The 17,757-nt window shown below is 39.2% G+C and overlaps 1 protein-coding gene across 12 annotated transcripts in view; it reads left to right on the top strand.

Moving 5' to 3' along the window:
* The window catches only part of fry (FRY microtubule binding protein), a 71,823-nt gene that overhangs the window by 47,905 nt on the left and 6,161 nt on the right, over positions 1-17,757 (top strand). For 7 of the 12 annotated variants that reach the window (XM_015380092.1, XM_015380084.1, XM_015380086.1 and 4 more), the window contains exons 24-53: positions 1,352-1,476; positions 3,626-3,683; positions 3,820-3,911; positions 4,290-4,462; positions 4,549-4,709; positions 4,788-4,898; positions 4,986-5,140; positions 5,332-5,431; positions 5,533-5,704; positions 6,901-7,151; positions 7,246-7,392; positions 7,905-8,073; positions 8,149-8,239; positions 8,360-8,433; positions 9,025-9,175; positions 10,123-10,226; positions 10,758-10,849; positions 10,932-11,025; positions 11,095-11,314; positions 11,445-11,596; positions 12,699-12,886; positions 12,968-13,062; positions 13,768-13,966; positions 14,060-14,284; positions 14,428-14,626; positions 16,016-16,113; positions 16,316-16,486; positions 16,577-16,717; positions 16,815-17,000; positions 17,198-17,362. In XM_015380092.1, the coding sequence (XP_015235578.1) occupies positions 1,352-1,476; positions 3,626-3,683; positions 3,820-3,911; positions 4,290-4,462; positions 4,549-4,709; positions 4,788-4,898; positions 4,986-5,140; positions 5,332-5,431; positions 5,533-5,704; positions 6,901-7,151; positions 7,246-7,392; positions 7,905-8,073; positions 8,149-8,239; positions 8,360-8,433; positions 9,025-9,175; positions 10,123-10,226; positions 10,758-10,849; positions 10,932-11,025; positions 11,095-11,314; positions 11,445-11,596; positions 12,699-12,886; positions 12,968-13,062; positions 13,768-13,966; positions 14,060-14,284; positions 14,428-14,626; positions 16,016-16,113; positions 16,316-16,486; positions 16,577-16,717; positions 16,815-17,000; positions 17,198-17,362 (4,359 nt within the window). The remainder of the gene's footprint in view (positions 1-1,351; positions 1,477-3,625; positions 3,684-3,819; positions 3,912-4,289; positions 4,463-4,548; positions 4,710-4,787; positions 4,899-4,985; positions 5,141-5,331; positions 5,432-5,532; positions 5,705-6,900; positions 7,152-7,245; positions 7,393-7,904; positions 8,074-8,148; positions 8,240-8,359; positions 8,434-9,024; positions 9,176-10,122; positions 10,227-10,757; positions 10,850-10,931; positions 11,026-11,094; positions 11,315-11,444; positions 11,597-12,698; positions 12,887-12,967; positions 13,063-13,767; positions 13,967-14,059; positions 14,285-14,427; positions 14,627-16,015; positions 16,114-16,315; positions 16,487-16,576; positions 16,718-16,814; positions 17,001-17,197; positions 17,363-17,757) is intronic. The other 5 variants (XM_015380095.1, XM_015380089.1, XM_015380088.1 and 2 more) reach the window with 2 other exon arrangements.

Genomic DNA, 17,757 nt, shown 5'->3' with positions numbered 1-17,757 from the left:
TTAAATGCAAAATGTTTATATATTTTTTACAAAATTGATATAATTACTGCTCTAAGTGGGTTGCTCTGTTAGCTAAAGGCATGTTTTACAGTCTCTATACTCCATTTAACCATTAATCTATTACTGAATTAGTTGACAATTATTTTAATAATCGATTAATCATGACCAAATGACAAGAACTAATTTCGTTAAGTTAGAAAAACCTTAAACTACTTTTTTATTGAACATTATTGATCTCACATTGGAGAAATTCACTCTCTGCATTGAACCCACCCCTTTTGGGGAGCAGTGGGCTGCCATCGTGGTCCGCCAGGGGAGCGATTGGGGGTCAAGGGTCTTGCTCAGGTACCCAGAGTAGCAGTCTGTGGGAGTTGGGCTCGAACTCGGAACCTCAGGATTCCAGGCCCTTTGCCGTAACCACTGGGCAGCCACTCCCTGGAAGACCGGGGCGAGTCACTGAGAAAGAAAGACAGCTGATTCAAATTTAACATTCAAATCATACAAACAGAAATCCAGTTTGAAAAGCGTTTTCTAATTATACGTTTTAAAATGAATTAGTAATTGTATTTATTGATTAGGAAAGGTATTTATAATCAAATTTAACAATTGTGGTTTTTTAAATTTCCGTTTTGAAATAGATTTGAACTTACATTTACAAATTCCAGAATCCAACAATGGATTAATAAATACAATTTACAATTCCCCTTTTATAAGTCAATTCAAAATTTGCAATTAGAAAATGCTTTTCTAGTTTGATTTCAAATGATTTAAATGTTAAAAAAAAAACTGTTTCAGTGATTCTCTAGGTCCTCCGTAATCCTGGTCCTTAATAATCCTAGACAGATTATCAAAAATGGGCAGAAGACTTAAAATAATCTGAGCTAAATAATTTTATTCTACAATCCTTTAAAGTGGTTGTTTTAAGATTATCCATCAATGTGGAATACATTGATGGATAATCTTAAAAAAAATCTTTAAAAAATCTTAAAATACACCTTTAAGGTGTTTAGTGTGAATGGGAAATTGACTGTAGCCAAATACAGAGTATTACTAGAAGAAAACCTGATAAAGAGATATTCCATATCTCTTAAAATAAAGGAATAATATCTGTAGAGATCATAACAAGCATGTTAGACTCCTTTAAAAGTAATAATGTGTTTCAAAATGATGCTACATTTACCCTTACAGCCATATTAGTGGTTATTTATCATTTGATACGTCCATAATAGAAAAAATCCTGAACACGGTTAACATCAACACTGATACTGTAGAAGAAGAGCTTTTTCTGCTTGGTCAGTTTTTGTAAAAATGCTGACTCATCCATATGTGTGTGCGTGTGTTGTTGTTTCAGGTTATAGGAACTCCCTCGGTGGCCTTGTTATTAAAACAACTCGTCCCACTGATGAGAGCCGAGAGTCTGGAGATCACAGAGTCTCTGGTGTTGGGGTTCGGATGCACAAACGCTCTGGTCTTCAGGTATTTGAACAAAAACCAGGAATAATAAACATCTGCAGGACTTGCATCCTACATGTCAGTCTCAGATTAAGAAGTTTAAAAAATGTATATTGTTCAGAAAGCTGTGAGTTGCATTAAGAGTGTTTGTTATCTTGCTCTAAGTGTTCTGATAGTTTCCAAAGAGCACAGAAAACATCTACGTGATGTTGCAGAAGAAGTCTTTTCCACACTTTGTTACGTGACTACAAATACCCTATTTACACTACCCTTGAAAAACCAATCCATGCCGAGACCGGTCCGAGCTCGGATAGGTTAACGAGGCCGAGCTCGGTTCGGTTGTGTCTAGCACGGTTCAGTTCAGTTTGCTTTCCATTTACACACGATAAGTTACTACATGGGTTGGACTAATTATAGTGGCTCATTTGGAAGAGAAACAATTAGATGTTATTTAAATCTGATAAGTTTGTCAAACCTTTGAATATAGCCTCCTTTACTCTGATACCCTTAAATGAGGACCAACAAACCTCTTTAGGTTCCTCTTTGTAAGTTTTTTTTTTTTTTTAAATGAGCAGCAATAAGAAAATTATCAAGATGTTGATAATCATAATAAAGATACATTCATATGGAGATACAGAAATATATGAATATCAGTTAAACCCATCAACTGAAGTTGGTAAGAATGTGAGGCAACTGAAAAAAAAAAATCCTTTAAACCTGTGATTGGCAAAGAAAGCATTGATCAGAGAAGCATCTAGAAAACCATTTCATCTCGGGAGGAGCTTTAAAAAGTGGTTGGAGAAAAGTTGGAAAAACTTCTGTTTCCTATTTGGGATAGAAAACCTGAAAAAGCCTTAATCAGGTACAGTAAAAAGGAAACATTTTTATGTTGGTGGCATCATGGCGTGGCGGCTATTGATTTCAGCAGGAACCGTTAAAGGTATAGTGGAGGATGTTCTTTCACCGGGTGGATCATCGAAATAAGTGGTCCTTCTCATTCTGGTGATATGTTTACGTGAAGCCGTCCTTCGTGTTCATCCTTATTTTTATTTATCGGTGGTGAGTCTGACATAATGGAAAAATTGTAAATCTTCTTTTGGAACGTAAGCTTGTATGAACTTTTAAACAGAGCATGCACGAGGAGAAATGGGCTCCTGCATGCTCTCACACACGTTTAATAGGCGTTTCCTCTCTGAAGCGCCTACAGGGTTGTACATGTGCTTTTTTTTTTATTTTTTAAGTGGAGAGGGCAGGTCTTTTTACAAGAATTCGCCAAAATCCTCCACTACACCTTTAAGGTGTTTAGTGTGAATGGGAAATTGACTGTAGCCGAATACAGAGTAATACTAGAAGAAAACCTGATAAAGATTCATGCAGAGTTTCATTTTCCTTCCAACATAAACACTACTATTAAAACAGGTCTTTTTAAAGCTTATCCAAGTGTTAAACCTTCACCTTAATCCAAAAAGAGTTTGTTATAATTTTCTTTGGAACTGATTGTAAAGGGGACGCTTTATTCTGTTTCACAAAGATCCACTGTTTAGTTTCAAATCATGAGAAAACGAAAGCTATAAAATATCTTAAGGTTTTTTTGCTTGTTTCAGGACAAAATGTGTAAAAGTTCAGGAGGTGTGGATTCCAGTGGAAAACGAGTTGTCATTGTTGTTCTGACCTTATCACATGAGAACAACTTGATTAGCAGTTTTTATGCTCTCTGCATCCATTACTTACTCCCAGTTGCCTCCACATTGCTGCCATAGCTCAAATAAGTAGCATACCTCTGTGACTTTCAATGAAAAGGAAAAAAGCTTTGCTGCTGTGAAAGAGGAGTTCTTATAGAGAGAATGATGTATCACATATTTGTACAGAGTGCAGGCTTCTTATTGGGACAGGGAGGAACCTCATTTATAAAAGATTGTCTATTTTTAACCCAGAGTGTTTGAGAAAATGCCCTCGTTGTGATTTAAGAGATAACATTTGACCCAGGCCGATTTGCCTGCCGTTGCATTGAGTTTAGCAAAAGAAAAAATACAATGTATCAGATTGAAAATAAATTTTTATCCATAATTAAACTTCCATGAAGTAAATTCTTCTTTCTAATAGCTAAGATTTCATTGTCCTATTTTGTCAGTTTGGAGCTTGATGTTTAATTTTTGCTGTGTCTGATTTACAGGGAGCTCGTTGAAGAGCTGCATCCACTGATGAAGGAAGCTCTGGAGCGTAGACCTGAGGTAACACAATTACAGAAAAACTCTTCATAAAAGGGTTTTTACTGCCTCTAATTACTGATAGCCTGGCTCTCTACAATACTCGCTGGCATCTATATTTTAGCAGCGTTAAACTAACAGCAGCTTTTCGTTCTTTCAGAATAAAAAACGTAGAGAGAGGCGGGATCTCCTCAGACTGCAGCTGCTGAGGATCTTTGAGCTGCTGGCCAGCGCAGGAGTCATCAGTGACAGGTAACTGCCCGCTCTGCCTCAAAACTGCCACTGCTACTCCCACCCCACCGAAACCATCATCCTAAATATCCGTCATGATGGTGGAGGCATGATGCTGTGGAGATGAACTGGTTTGGCCTAAACAGAGAGGCTGCTCAGCGCATTAAGGGCAGAAAATCTATTTAGCTCAGCCTTTTTAGATATTTTATTAATTGTGCATCATTTTCTTTCTATTTTACTATTTTCTTTAAGCATCCATGAGATAAAACCTTAAAGCACATTAAAGGGTAGATAGAATGTTAAACGCCTCTGTAAGTACCTCACTGTTTATAATTTTTTGTTAGGGGTTTCCTATAACATTCTTTTACTAGTCTCACTGTAATCTTTCTTTCTCCAAAGCACTAATGGGGCTCTGGAGCGTGATTCCTTGGCACTAGGGGCGCTGTTCCTGGAGTATGTTGATCTAACCCGGATGCTTCTGGAAGCAGAAAATGAGAAAGAGCTGGATGTCCTTAAAGATATCAGAGCTCATTTTAGTGGGATGGTGGCTAATCTCATCCAGTGTATTCCAGGTAACTCTTTCTTAGCCTTGTATTGGTTTCCTCTTAGAGAACAAATGCAGATTTAAATGGTCAGTCTAACTGTCTCATCTCCACAGTCCACCACAGGCGCTTCCTGTTCCCTCAGCAATCACTGAGACATCATCTCTTCATCCTCTTCAGCCAGTGGGCCGGACCCTTCAGCGTAATGTTTACTCCCCTCGATCGTTACAGCGATCGCAATCACCAGATCACTCGCTATCAGTACTGTGCCCTTAAGGTAAAGTATACCCACATCTTTTCTCTTTTCCGTCTACTTGGAGAAAGCCTTAACAGCAACTATGCTTTTATCTTCCAGGCCATGTCAGCAGTTCTCTGTTGCGGTCCAGTTTTTGACAATGTGGGTCTGTCCACTGATGGATATCTCTACAAATGGCTGGACAACATCCTGGCCTGTCACGACCTACGGGTAGACTGCCCTGCTGGCTTTGCTATAAAGTCTCTGTGCTGTTTATTAGGAATTCATTAAATTGACCAAAGCTATGTCTATCTTCAGGTGCACCGTCTGGGGTGTGAAGTGGTCATCCTGCTTTTAGAACTCAACCCAGACCAAGTTAATCTCTTCAACTGGGCTGTGGATCGCTGTTTCACAGGATCGCACCAACTGGCATCTGGCTGCTTCAAGGCCATCGCCACGGTCTGCGGCAACAGGTTGGTAATCGCTCACGTTGCCCCCAAACATCCACCAAAAAGGAGGTTATTAAAGCTAAGCTTAATTTCCCAATACCGGTTTTCTTTAATTTCCCACATTTTACAAGCTTTTCTGGTAATTTTTAAATATATATATATGTATTTATAGACTTTAGTACCTGTCTGCTAACGGTCTCTTTTCTTTTGACCAGGAATTATCCATTTGACCTGGTGACTTTGCTCAATCTTGTGCTGTTTAAGGCCTCAGACAGCAACAGGGAAATATATGAAATCTCCATGCAGCTCATGCAGGTAAGGAGGGCTCGGTTTCATTAATATTCAAAGGAATGGGAGAAAAAAGGTTATGTTTGAAGTTGAGACTTGACGGGAAATGTTAATTGATTCATGTGCAGGTGCTGGAGTCCCGGCTTTCTGCATACTCTAAGAGGATGGTGGAGCAGAAGCCCAGTAATATTTTGTATGGAACGCACGGCCCCCTACCTCCACTGTACAGTGTCAACCTGTCTCAGCTCTCCATCCAACTTGCCAGCATGTACCCAGAGCTCACACTACCTCTGTTCTCAGGTAACGGTCTCACTTTAGGCATGAATACTGCTCACAAAGTGCAGTGAATGAAAATGCAGACTAATAAAAAGGGGTTTGTCAAAAAAAATGTAGGCAATGAGGCAAAAGTTTTAGTATAAAAGATATTTTGTTGAAATGGATACATCCCATATACGGATGCAGGTATAAAATGACCCTTTATGGTCAGCTGGGGTGTAAAATTTCAACAGCAGAGCAATAAATAATTAAAAAAAATCTTAGTTTAGTTTATTTACCTTTAATCTGAGTTGGTAAATAAGGTGATTACAAGTGGAATGAGTATATTTCCTCTTAAAATAAGATAATAGATAAATATGCACTTGAAATGAGACAATGCAATTGTTTTTTTTTCTTTCTTATTTTAGAGGTAAATTGTATTTTTCCATTGGCAAAGTGTCTCACTTACCTCCTCATTTCAAGGAAAGATTCCCTTATTAAAAAAAAAAACAAAAAACATGAGTTTGATAAGTTTGGAATAATGAGCAGATTTTCATTCAGTCTGTGGGTGCTTGGATCTAGTCTTCAGTATCTACTAAGTGCTTAAACTGAGTAAAACAAAAAATTAAAATCACATTATCCGGAACACTGACTTGCACTGTCTGCCTGTGGACTCTCCTAAAAACATGACCTCCTTGGCAGAGGTGGTCACAAACATCTGTGGTTTCCTATATGGTCTGGCTGCTGACTCCCCTAGTAGTGGCTGTGTAGTGTTCCCATCACTCAGCTTTGAGTTGATCCTTCATCTAGTCAACAATACAGTTTTTCCATAATCCAACAGATGGACTTTATACATTCCTAATTAAAGTCACTTTTTTTGTTCTATATTTTCCACCTGTTCCCAACATAAGGATATATTTATCTTTTTTATTCAGTTGCTTTAAAGGGCATTGATGGCAGGGAGTCCTAATTCTGTCCAGGTTTACTATTAAAGACCTTCAGTTTATATATTTGTTGCTACAAACCTGATAAACAGAAGGAAAAATAATATGCTCCCACAGCTGAAAAGAATTAAATAATATTGAAAAAACATCTCCGCTATTATCTTCACCTCCACCACAGGAAATAGTACCTTTAATAAGCTTTGGTTTAGAAAAGCCTTTTAAATGTAGGTTGTATATGTACAGAGGTTGTAAATTCTGCAGAAATCATTTTTTATGAGCTATTGTTTCTTCCTACAGAGGTGAGTCAACGTTTCCCCACTACACATCCTAATGGCAGACAGATCATGCTGTCCTACCTGCTGCCATGGCTTAGTAACATTGAGCTGGTGGACACGGGGCTTCTGCCCCCAGCTTCAAGCCCTTGCACACCTGAGGAAGATTCACGGAGTCAGACTCAGGGCATGACCCCCAGTCTAAGGGGAAACGGCTGGGGATCGTTGCAGGCAACCTCGCTCGTGCTCAACAACCTCATGTTCATGACTGCTAAGGTAGGGAGATTGTTTGTTGTGTGTAAAATGTTTTTCGATTTACTAAAAGTAATTTTCCGAAGCATAAGTGAGATTTCTGCTTTTACATGATCAGTATGGAGACGAGGTTCCTGGACCTGAGATAGAGAATGCCTGGAATGCTCTTGTTTCCAACGAAAGGTGGAGCAACAACCTGAGAATCACCCTGCAGTTCCTTATCAGTCTGTGTGGCGTCAGCAGCGATACGACGTTACTACCTTATGTAAGAAAAGTTTAACAAACACAGATATCCTATCTTTCTGTTTTCCCTCCTCCCTTATGTCCTTCCTTCTATTAATCCTTCCTTGCTCTTTAAATTGTTCTCCTTTCCTCCAAGTGTCCTTTTCTGTGTCCTTTCCTTTCTATTCTTGTTCTTCTCTTTCCCTCTTTCCTTTTTTCTTTCTATATTTTTTCCTTCAAACGGTTCTTTCCTACTTTGTGTCCCTTCCTTCCTTCCTTCCTTCCTTCCTTCCTCTCTCTAGTCATGTCCTTATTTATTTCCTTTTCTCCTTTTTTGTCTTTGTTTCCATCTAGTATTTTTTCCATATGCCTTTTATTTTTTATTCCTCCTAACCCTCATTTTATTCCTTCCTCATATGTTTATAATTTAAGATAAACATAACAGAATGATTATTGTGGAAACTAGTGTTAAAAACGTTGGAAGTTTTACACTTCAAATGTATACAAACCCTGAATGGAAGGAGTTAAACGAGCTCCCCAACGAATTTGTTTCAGATTAAAAAGGTGGTGATCTACTTGTGTCGAAACAACACCATTCAGACTATGGAAGAGCTTCTGTTTGAGCTGCAGCAGACTGATCCCGTCAATCCTGTTGTTCTGCACTGTGACAACCCCCCATTCTATCGCTTTGCTGCCAGCAGCAAAGCCTCAACCTCACAGACAGGTGAGCTGATGCATTTCAGCAGTATTGTGACTGCGTGCACTTTTCTCATTTCTAAGACATACGCTTTGCTTGCAGGCACCACTTCCAGCAGCAACACTGTGGTGGCCGGTCTAGAGAACCTACCAGACACAGATGAAAATAAGCTGGTCAGAGAGAATGAGGAGCGGTCAGTTCATTTTTACATATAATTAGAATCTAGAGAAGAGGTTTTATCACACATTTCTAAAAGACAGGAGATTCTGATAATCTATAAACTGATTTCTGCCTTTTATTGATCCACATTCAGCAGGGCGAGGGCTCACAACAGGCTGGAGTCCCGCTATAGCAACAGCTCTGGAGGCTCCTACGAGGATGAAAAGAGTGAGTTATCTCATGAGAATGATTGAAGAATAATCTAAACTCCAGCCTGTGTCTGCTTTAAAAAACAGGGTATCGTGTGAAAGGATTCTAAATTATTCAGTTTTTTTTAACTAATTTTCACTATTTAGATCAAAGATATCAAGTGATTATATTCCAGCCAGTCAGTGACCAATCAGTCTGTCGAAGCTTAAATCTTCTAATTCAGCTTCAATTACTACGATTTCTTGTTGCTGCTTGTTCAGCTCAACATGAGGAGCAAAAAAAAAGATCATCAGATGAGCCGCTGTAACAAGCACGGCTTTACAGAATCACAGGAGTTCTAGAGCTTGAACTCTGGTGGTTCATGGAAAACTGGTTCCTACTGTAGTTGTAATAAAACATGTTTGATTTGTAACTAAATAAATCTGTTCTTTGGTTTTAATCTAATACATGGTTCCCATATTTCTTTGTACTCTCTTTGGAAAAGTGCAGAAAATCTTAGATATGAAACAGGGGAGAAGCAGCTGTTGCTGGATAAAACACTGTAACGGAGCAGTTTCCTGTTAGCCTTGAAAAAAGAAAGCTGAGTTGACTGTTGTGTTTTTCCTGCAGCTGATCCTCTGCCGCCGTACGCTGGTTGGCTGCTCGGTGTTTTAGAGACCAACCGTCCTCAGCCGTTACCGATGCCTGTTAATGGAGGCTGCTGGGCCCCTCTGGTCGACTACCTTCCAGAGACCATCACTCCCAGAGGGCCTCTGCATAGGTAGGAATCCTTTACCCTGAAATACAGAGAAGTGTTAGAAATACACCAGCTGTAGTGTTGCAGGATGATTATTACAGCTCTGAAGAGATTGCCTTTTAGGCCTCAACTAGCTCCTCCTTCACCTGGAGTTTATATTGTTCATATTTGCATGATATGTTTCCAGTTTATCCTAACAGCTGATGTTAAGTTAAACCTTTTGATGTAACACAACAGAAGAGATGTGAAGCCTTAAGGAGCAGTTTGCATATCTTAGGAATTTCTGCTTAGTTCATTTTCATTGGAAAGCTAAATGATTTCCAGCATGGATAAAGACTTAATGAGTTTTCATTGAGTGACAAATGAAGCAGTTTACAGTTACTTCCTTGTTTAAACTGCTGGCACTCATCTCTTTGACTGTAATGACACAGTAATGGCTATGTGGATATCTTCAGTGTCTGTGCAGTTTTGATTCAACCAATCATTGAGGGCTATAGAAAAAGACCTCACAATATTAACTTGTTCCTCTATCATCCGTATATTTTGCTGGAATAAATGCTCTGCAAATTAGTGTAGAAACTATGAAAGTGGGATCAAAAATCGACCTGTTTAATTGCTTTTGGAAAAGAAAACAAAAAACTGGATGTACGGTCAAATGATTTCTGGGGTTTCCAACTCCACTATCCTGCAACTTTCGGATACTTCTCTGCTTGAACACACCTGAATCAAAAGTCTAAATCACCTCCTAACCTCATTATATAGGAGAAAAGATGCATCTTAAACCATGAGAACAGTAGCTCTCCAGTAAAACCTTTACATCAGCGCCTATTGATTAATTATTGGAAAGGTCCAGTCATAGTCTGTGATTAAATCCAACATTTCCTTACTGTGTAAAAAGTCCAGTTCTGAGCATTTAATTTGCAGAACCTGTTCACTGATGTTGTTTTCATGACTTTTGTCTTGATGTTTAGGTGTAATATTGCCGTGATCTTTATGACTGAAATGGTGGTGGACCACAGCGTGAGAGAAGACTGGGCTTTACACCTGCCTCTCTTACTTCATGCCCTCTTCTTAGGTGGGTATTAACAAACACATTTTGCATCTGCTACATGTTTTATGCTGAACAACTATAAATCGAGGTTAAGGTGGAATTAGGTAAAGGATCGTCTAAACAAGTAAAAAAACAGTTTTGTTCATCAGCATTAGTGTTTACAAGCTACTAAAGTCGTAGCAGTACGTTTGTTTTCGTCTTCATAGAGGTTATCATTCTGATTTTACAGAAACTGTTCTGTGATATCAAGACGTACATATTCTCCATTAACAGAAATGGAGAAAAGAAAAACACACTGTCAGCTGTGCAGAGATGCTGTTAGACACATTCTGCATATTTAGGTTTAGCTTGTGCTTTGCTACTCTCCAAAGAAGTTAATCTAAGGCTATATTCTTCACTTCCTGCAGAACTGCCATCTCAGCATTGTAAAAACAATAGATTAGGACTGTCATTGTGGATGCGTGTTGCTATAGCAAACATGCAGAAAACATCTCCTTCGTGTGTTTTTGAGAAGCAGTATATTTGTTTTTATAAAAAGCTTATTTGTCTTGGCAGGTCTTGACCACTACAGACCAGAGGTCTATGAACACAGCAAACGCCTCCTTCTTCACCTCCTTATTGCTCTCTCCTGTAACAACAACTTCCAGGTCAGAACACATTGATATGTTAAAAACCCCTGTTTTCTAGCTTGCTAACAAGACTGTTAACTGTTTATTTCTTTGTTTGCAGGTAATAGCATCAGTGCTGATGCTGACAAGGGAAATCACAGACAATAAGACTCTTACCATAAAGTCCAGCTACCACTCAGAGTATCAGCAGTCACGTAAGTAATTTACAGGTTTTTTTTATTATTCAGGAGAATATTACTGATAGTTTATGCTTTTGTTTGTAGAAGCACCTGACTTCCTGCGTGAGTGGCAGACGTCTCCCGTGGTGGACTCCGGACTCAGCTCTACCTCCAACTCCTCTTCTGCCAGTCTGGGCGGTGGAAGCACCGGAGGCAGCGTTGGAAATTTGCCACTCGTAACCCCCAATGACCTGGAAGACCTGGAAGATGCCCCCAATGAGACGGACGAGAAGACAAACAAGCTCATCGAGTTCCTCTCCACCAGGTAATGCCACAGAGACCCTTAGCTGGTGGGTTTTTTTAGGCGACGTGGGGGAAAACATCCATTGCTCTGTGTGTGCATATTTAAGTGCTGGTGTAATTTGTGCGTGGTGCTACTGGTGGTGGGTATACAGTGCCTGGAGTACTGTGTTGTTCTTGCTCAGAGCTTTCGGGCCGTTGTGGGCGCATGAGGATATCACTCCTAAGAACCCCAACTCAAAGAGCACGGAACAACTTTCCAACTTCCTACGACATGTAGTCTCTGTCTTCAAGGAGTCCAAATCTGGTGAGAAAACACTCAAGTTGCCATTTACTAATATTTAGATAATGAGTTTTAATATTATAGATATTTATATATAAATATAAACATCTGTATTTGAAGCATCTATATTTAAATGTTTCAAATTATCTTTCAGATTTCAATATCAAACTATTAAAAACATTTTCTACATGACAATTAATTTAAAAATGTCTGTTCAGACTCGCCTGTTTCTGTGTGAAAAAGGATTTGTCCCTAAACATAACAATTGGTTATGCCCCCAATGGTACTCAGCTTTTAATTCAGTAATCCCACAGATTCATATGCAAATGCCCTCACAAGTAACTTTTAAGTTTGCAGAGATTTATCATGTTTGTATGTGACTTCCCGCAAATGTAGTGATTCAAACAAACAGTTGTTTTTGCTGTTTGATTGTCGTTGCCTCCTGTCAGTCCCAGTCTAAATAGGCAAAAATGTAAAAAGTGGATTAATTCAAGTCAAGTAACCCCAGACAAAGCTTAATATTTTTAATACATTTTTTGATTCTTTACCTTTGCCGGAGTCACGCCTTAAAGGGATTCATTGGTCCAATTGATCACTGAAACAATCGTCACCTGATTCAGAAACCGATTAATCATTGAATGAAGTATTCAAACTCTAAGAAAGAGCATTTGCTGAAAGAACAACAAATTAAATGAGTAGTGATTTAGCCAAGGCTAGATTTAGGATGATAAAGCTTCTTTGCTCTTTACGGATCTCCTCAGGTGGCATTCTCTGATAATCTCCTATATAGCACATTTACTGCCAAAATATTATCCAATAAATAGAAAAATAATCAACAAATCAAAATAATTGTTAGTTGTAGCCATACAGCTGTCATTAAGCCCTCTAGGTTATCAGTCTTCTACATCACTGTGGGGAAAATATGGCTCATTTTTTCCATAATTGTTTTTAAACGGCCATGTTTAAACAGTTTGTTTATAGTCATGCCAAATGAAATCCATATATTTACATTTTTCACAATCTGAAACATTTAAGCATTAACAAAAAGCAGCATGGAATGAGGTGAATATTTTAATTAAGATTATAAATGTGTTATTTTGATCAGTGCTTCCATCTTTGTGTCCAGATTTCCACCTGGAGCAGCAGCTGAGTGATGTGGCGTTACAGACGGCTCTGTGCAGCTCGTCGCGTCACTACGCTGGCCGCTCCTTCCAGATCTTTAGGGCCCTCAAACAGCCAATCAATAACCACGCCGTCTCCGACCTGGTTTCACGTCTCGTCGAGGTGGTGGGAGAGCATGGTGACGAGGTTCAGGTGAGAGAATTTCAGGCTCGTTGTATGAGGCCAGTTTGAGACAAGGCTGAGTTATTTCTCTAACGGCTGTATGTGTTTCAGGGCTATGTGATGGAGGTCCTGTTGACTCTGGAGGCTGTGGTGGTGAACCTGGCAGAATGTCTGAAGAATAGTGACCTTATGGCAGCTCTCACAAGGTAGCATCCTCAATAGTTAATAGTACTTTAGCACAGTAAAACATACTCAGGGGATATAATAATAAATATTTGTTTTTTGACTGTTTGTCACTGTACAAAATCTGTTGCTCAATAATGGTTCAGCTGCACCTCAGGGTTAAAGTCAGGCTTCGAATCTCATACAGAATCAAATACTTATTTTTTTAAATTCAGCATTAAACAATTTGTACTTATTTGTTTCTATTTTATTATGTATTTGAACATCAAAAAGTGGCTAATTAAGAAATGATGTTAGATTTGTAAGGATAATGAGTTTCCTGATTGTTGGATAAATCATAAAACAATAAAAATGATCAATGTTGTTGACCTAAGACTGGTAAAGGTTCACCCTCCAGCATTAGGATGACAGTGTTTACCCTCTAAACGTTTTTGTCGATCTGAATAAACTCTAAATTTTAGCCAAATTAAAAGTAAGTGCATCACACTTTTTTAGAATTTTGTTTTATAACCACATTTTTTAAACTATTTTATTCAATTTTAAAATCATCCCAACAAGATGAGTCAATGTTTCTTGTTATAAAGTGTGAAAACATTATATCATTACGAGGTGCTTCCACCTCCTTTTTTTTTTTTTTTTTACATTTTCATGAGTGATGATAAATAATGATTTATTGAATATTAGACAGTTTTGGTGCTAAACTGTCTTTGGTGGTGTTTTATTTCTAGGACGTCCTCTCCAGACTTTGTGACTAGTGACAAGCTGATGAACAGGAAGAGCACGGGTCAGCTGAACTTCCCTGGGCCTGGGTTCGCCGGGCTCTCGTCGCAGCGCCACCAACGCTCCTATTCTGTCCCCAAGAAATTCGGCGAGTGTGGTAACCCGTCGACTGATCCCCCCCGCAGTGCGACTTTGGATCGTATACAGGCAAGAAATACCGCTTTCTGATCTGTCTTTGATATTTGGGAAAATATTTAGTTATTTTGTATTTCTAACTGTGGAGTGCATTTTTATTTATAGGCTTGCAACAGTCATGGTCTGTTGTCCAGAGTAGCGAGAACCCCGGGGTCTTGCACATCTTCGACCAATCGCATTGATCCTAGCGCCCTATCGGATCCCTCACACGTCTCCCATCCCTCATCCATCCTGGCTACCGTATTCTGGGTGGCCGTGTCCCTCATGGAGTCTGACTTTGAGTTTGAATACCAGATGTCTCTTCGACTTGTTCACAAGCTGCTGTCTAAGGTAGATAAAACTGAGTTGTCCTCCATCATCCTTCCAGTGGGAACCAAATTTTGCATAATACATGTTTATAAAAAGCGTGGCAGGATTAGCAGTGTTATTTCTTGTTTCTTTAACTGAGCATCCATCCATCTGCTCCTTTGCAGGTGCCCCTCGACAGAGCAGAAAACCGGGAGCGACTGGAGAAGCTGCAGGCTCAGTTGAGATGGAGTGGATTTTCTGGGATTCAGCAGCTGTTGTTGAAAGGTTTTACCTCCCAGACTACGTTTGACCTGACTTTACAGCTGTTCTGCCAACTTACGCCGGTCTCAAGAGTTCCTGTTGTTGATAGCTCGCAGTCTATAGGTGTGTTGCTTTCATTTGGCTTATGATGTTCTCTGAGCAGGCATTTAATATGTACAATATGTAGATAACATTTTTTTTTTATATTTAATGTTTTGCATGTTATCAGACTAAATATTAACTGTATTTGGCCAATTAGGTTTACTTTATTAATTTCTAAATGACAGAAGAATGCGGGCGACACCCAACTACTTTCATACTGCATCCCTCATTTTACAGCTGCAAGACTTCCTTTTCCCCTGAGTGAAGTTTGCCCCCCCCACCTTCTTCAAATCAGACCAATTATGGCCAAAATACATTAAACAAGGTTTAGTTTTATTCCTTTACAAATGTGTGATCTTTGTTCAGGAGTGCTTTCAGATTGTAATTTGACTTTAATTGGACTTTTGCAGTACAAATCTTTTCCTCTCTAAAATGCTTGTCAGCTCATTTTCATAAATTCCATCTTTTTTATAATAAATAATTGTGTTTTTTTCCAGCTTCACACCAATCAGCTTTTTGTCCACATTTTGTATCAAAACATCGCTACATTTTCTATGTTTGATAGTTCATTACTCCCGTTGTCTTTCTACCACCTCTTAACCTAGTTTACAAAGACATATGAGCTGGGTTAAGGGTCTTCAAAGTTTTTCAGTCCAGGACCCAAAGAAATCATCGAACATGAATACCTGGGTGCTTGAGATGATAATAATTATTCAATCTGTTAAGCTCAGAGTTTTAGACCTGATTTCTGTCAAAAATATAACAGAACTAATCCATAGAAAGTTCAGCGTATGCTAGTGTTGTAGGAGATTATGGGATGTCAGGCATACGCTCGCTAAATCAGCAAGGTTTGACCAGGGTCTAACTGCAGAGGAAGAGTATATATGGCAACAGAACAATGAATGGAGTAATCAAATGATTGGGAGTAGGTGTGGACAGAAGCAGCTGACAGTGAGCTAAGAGGACGGAGAGAGGCACTGACGGGGTGGGCAGAGGGTAACAAGGGACTGCAATACTGTATAATATAGTATAATAATATAATAATAATATACTCAAAGGACACGAAAGTAGAAAAACCAATGGCTAGAAAACACAGAATGAATCAAAGTGTAACTGAAAACCCAAAGTAATAACACAACCAAAAATCCAGATCAACAGATCATGGCAATAATATAGTTAAAACAAGTTGCTTTTGAATGACGTAGTTCCTTTAAACCAAGGGGAACCAAACGGAGAATTACATCTTGTTTTTCTATTTAGCATATAAAGTTTTTCTAGCTGACCTAAAACAATTAAACTTAAGTCTGAAGGAATATTTGTAAGAAAATTTATTTATTTGTATTATGTGTGTAAATGTATGTTTTTTTTTTCTGTTATTTGCGGTAAAATCAGCCTATTTTCTCTGTGTAGGTTTTCCCCTCAACGTGCTGTGTCTGTTGCCTCACCTCGTGCAGAACTTTGGCCATCCAACACAGTTCTGTAAGGAGAGCGCTGAGAGGATTGCACAGGTGATTTGATGTTCGGACTCCTTTTTAAACTATTTTAACAGTCCTGTTAACGTGCTTTTAATTGATGAAAATATTCTTTGGATAATTAAATGGAAATGACCAAACCGAGAAAAGATCCCATGTATCAGGAAAAAATAAAAACTGCTTCTACTTTTCTCTGTGATGTCTGGGTCTGTGACTCTAAAACCTGTTTCTTTATCAGGTGTGTCTGGAGGAGAAAAACACCAAGCTGTCCCATCTGGCACATGTAATGACTCTCTATAAGACCAGATCCTACACACGGGACCCCTTCTCCTGGGTCAGTGTGGTCTGCCGCTACCTCCACGAGGCTTTCTCTGATATTACACTCAACATGGTCACCTATATGGCTGAGGTAGAACATTTCAAACTTTCTGCAGAGTCACACCTACTAATCAGGAATTTTGCAGTTGTTTTTCACTAAGCAAATTATCTGTGTTGTCAGCTGCTGGATAAGGGCATCCCCGGCATGCAGCTGCCTCTCCTTCAGATCATCTACTGTCTGCTCAGTCACATGGACCTCACAGCTGTTCAAGTCAAACAGTTCAACGGTGACGTCATGAAGACGATCGAAAAGTTTGTCCATGTAAGATTCACCCCGTAGTTTGTGTCTTTATTCTTACTTTCTTTAACAGAATTCAGAGTAAAAGCTGATCTGGTGTCTCTCTTATACCGTTTGATAGACCGTACACTGGAAGGATGCTTTAAACATCTTAAAGCTGGTGGTGTCACGTTCTGCCAGTCTAGTACATCCGTCATACATCCACACACAGGGAGATCTTTCCAACCTGGAGGTGAGCAGAGTATGGGACGGTTCAGCTAAGGCTCTGCCGGGGAAAACCCTAGATTTCACCTTTGACATCTCTGAGGTAAGCACAAGACACTCTTAGGTTAACTAGTACATTGAGAAGGTACTGAGACTTGGCGTAAAAATGTTTAAATAAGTCTTCTGGCATTTCAAGGTGACTTGAGGCAACATGGAAGCATAAGAAATTGACAGGCTCTGAAATAAATGTAGGAGAAGAAGTTAACATGATTTACAGCAAGCTTTCTGTTGCTCTCACAGACACCAGTTATCGGGCGTCGCTTTGATGGGCTTCAGGGTTCAGGGGGCAGAGAGGGGAAGGCCAGAGCGATGGCTGTGACACGAAGCACCTCCTCCACCTCCTCCGGATCAAACTCCAACACCATCCTGGTGCCTGTCAGCTGGAGGCGCCCACAGTCATCCCAGGTAGTTTGACAACAGTTCTGGCTTATTAGATGCTCCCTCTGTATTACTTAGTTTAAAATCTAAATCACCCCATTTTTTTTTTTTTTTTTTGCTTCCAAAAGGTCCAGTTTAAAACGATCGGTGCTGTTTTAATGTTGCTGTTCATTTTTTTTTTAATTATGTAATTTTTCTTCTGAAACCATCTCGACGCTGCCCCCTCAGAGTTTAACAATTCAATTTCAATTCACTTTATTTATGTAGCCCCAATTTACAACACATGTCATCTCAAGGCACTTTCCAGTTCACCAGATCATACAGTCAAATTGATTCAAAGTTTTATATCTAAGGAAAACCAGTTGATTGCATCGACTCATTGATTCCGATGCAATCCCTCACACTAAGCATGCTTGTAGCGA

Source organism: Cyprinodon variegatus, unplaced genomic scaffold (genome assembly GCF_000732505.1).
Source record: "Cyprinodon variegatus isolate N-32 unplaced genomic scaffold, C_variegatus-1.0 Scaffold207, whole genome shotgun sequence".
Lineage (NCBI taxonomy): Eukaryota > Metazoa > Chordata > Actinopteri > Cyprinodontiformes > Cyprinodontidae > Cyprinodon > Cyprinodon variegatus.
This window is presented reverse-complemented; position numbering and strand designations above follow the sequence as displayed.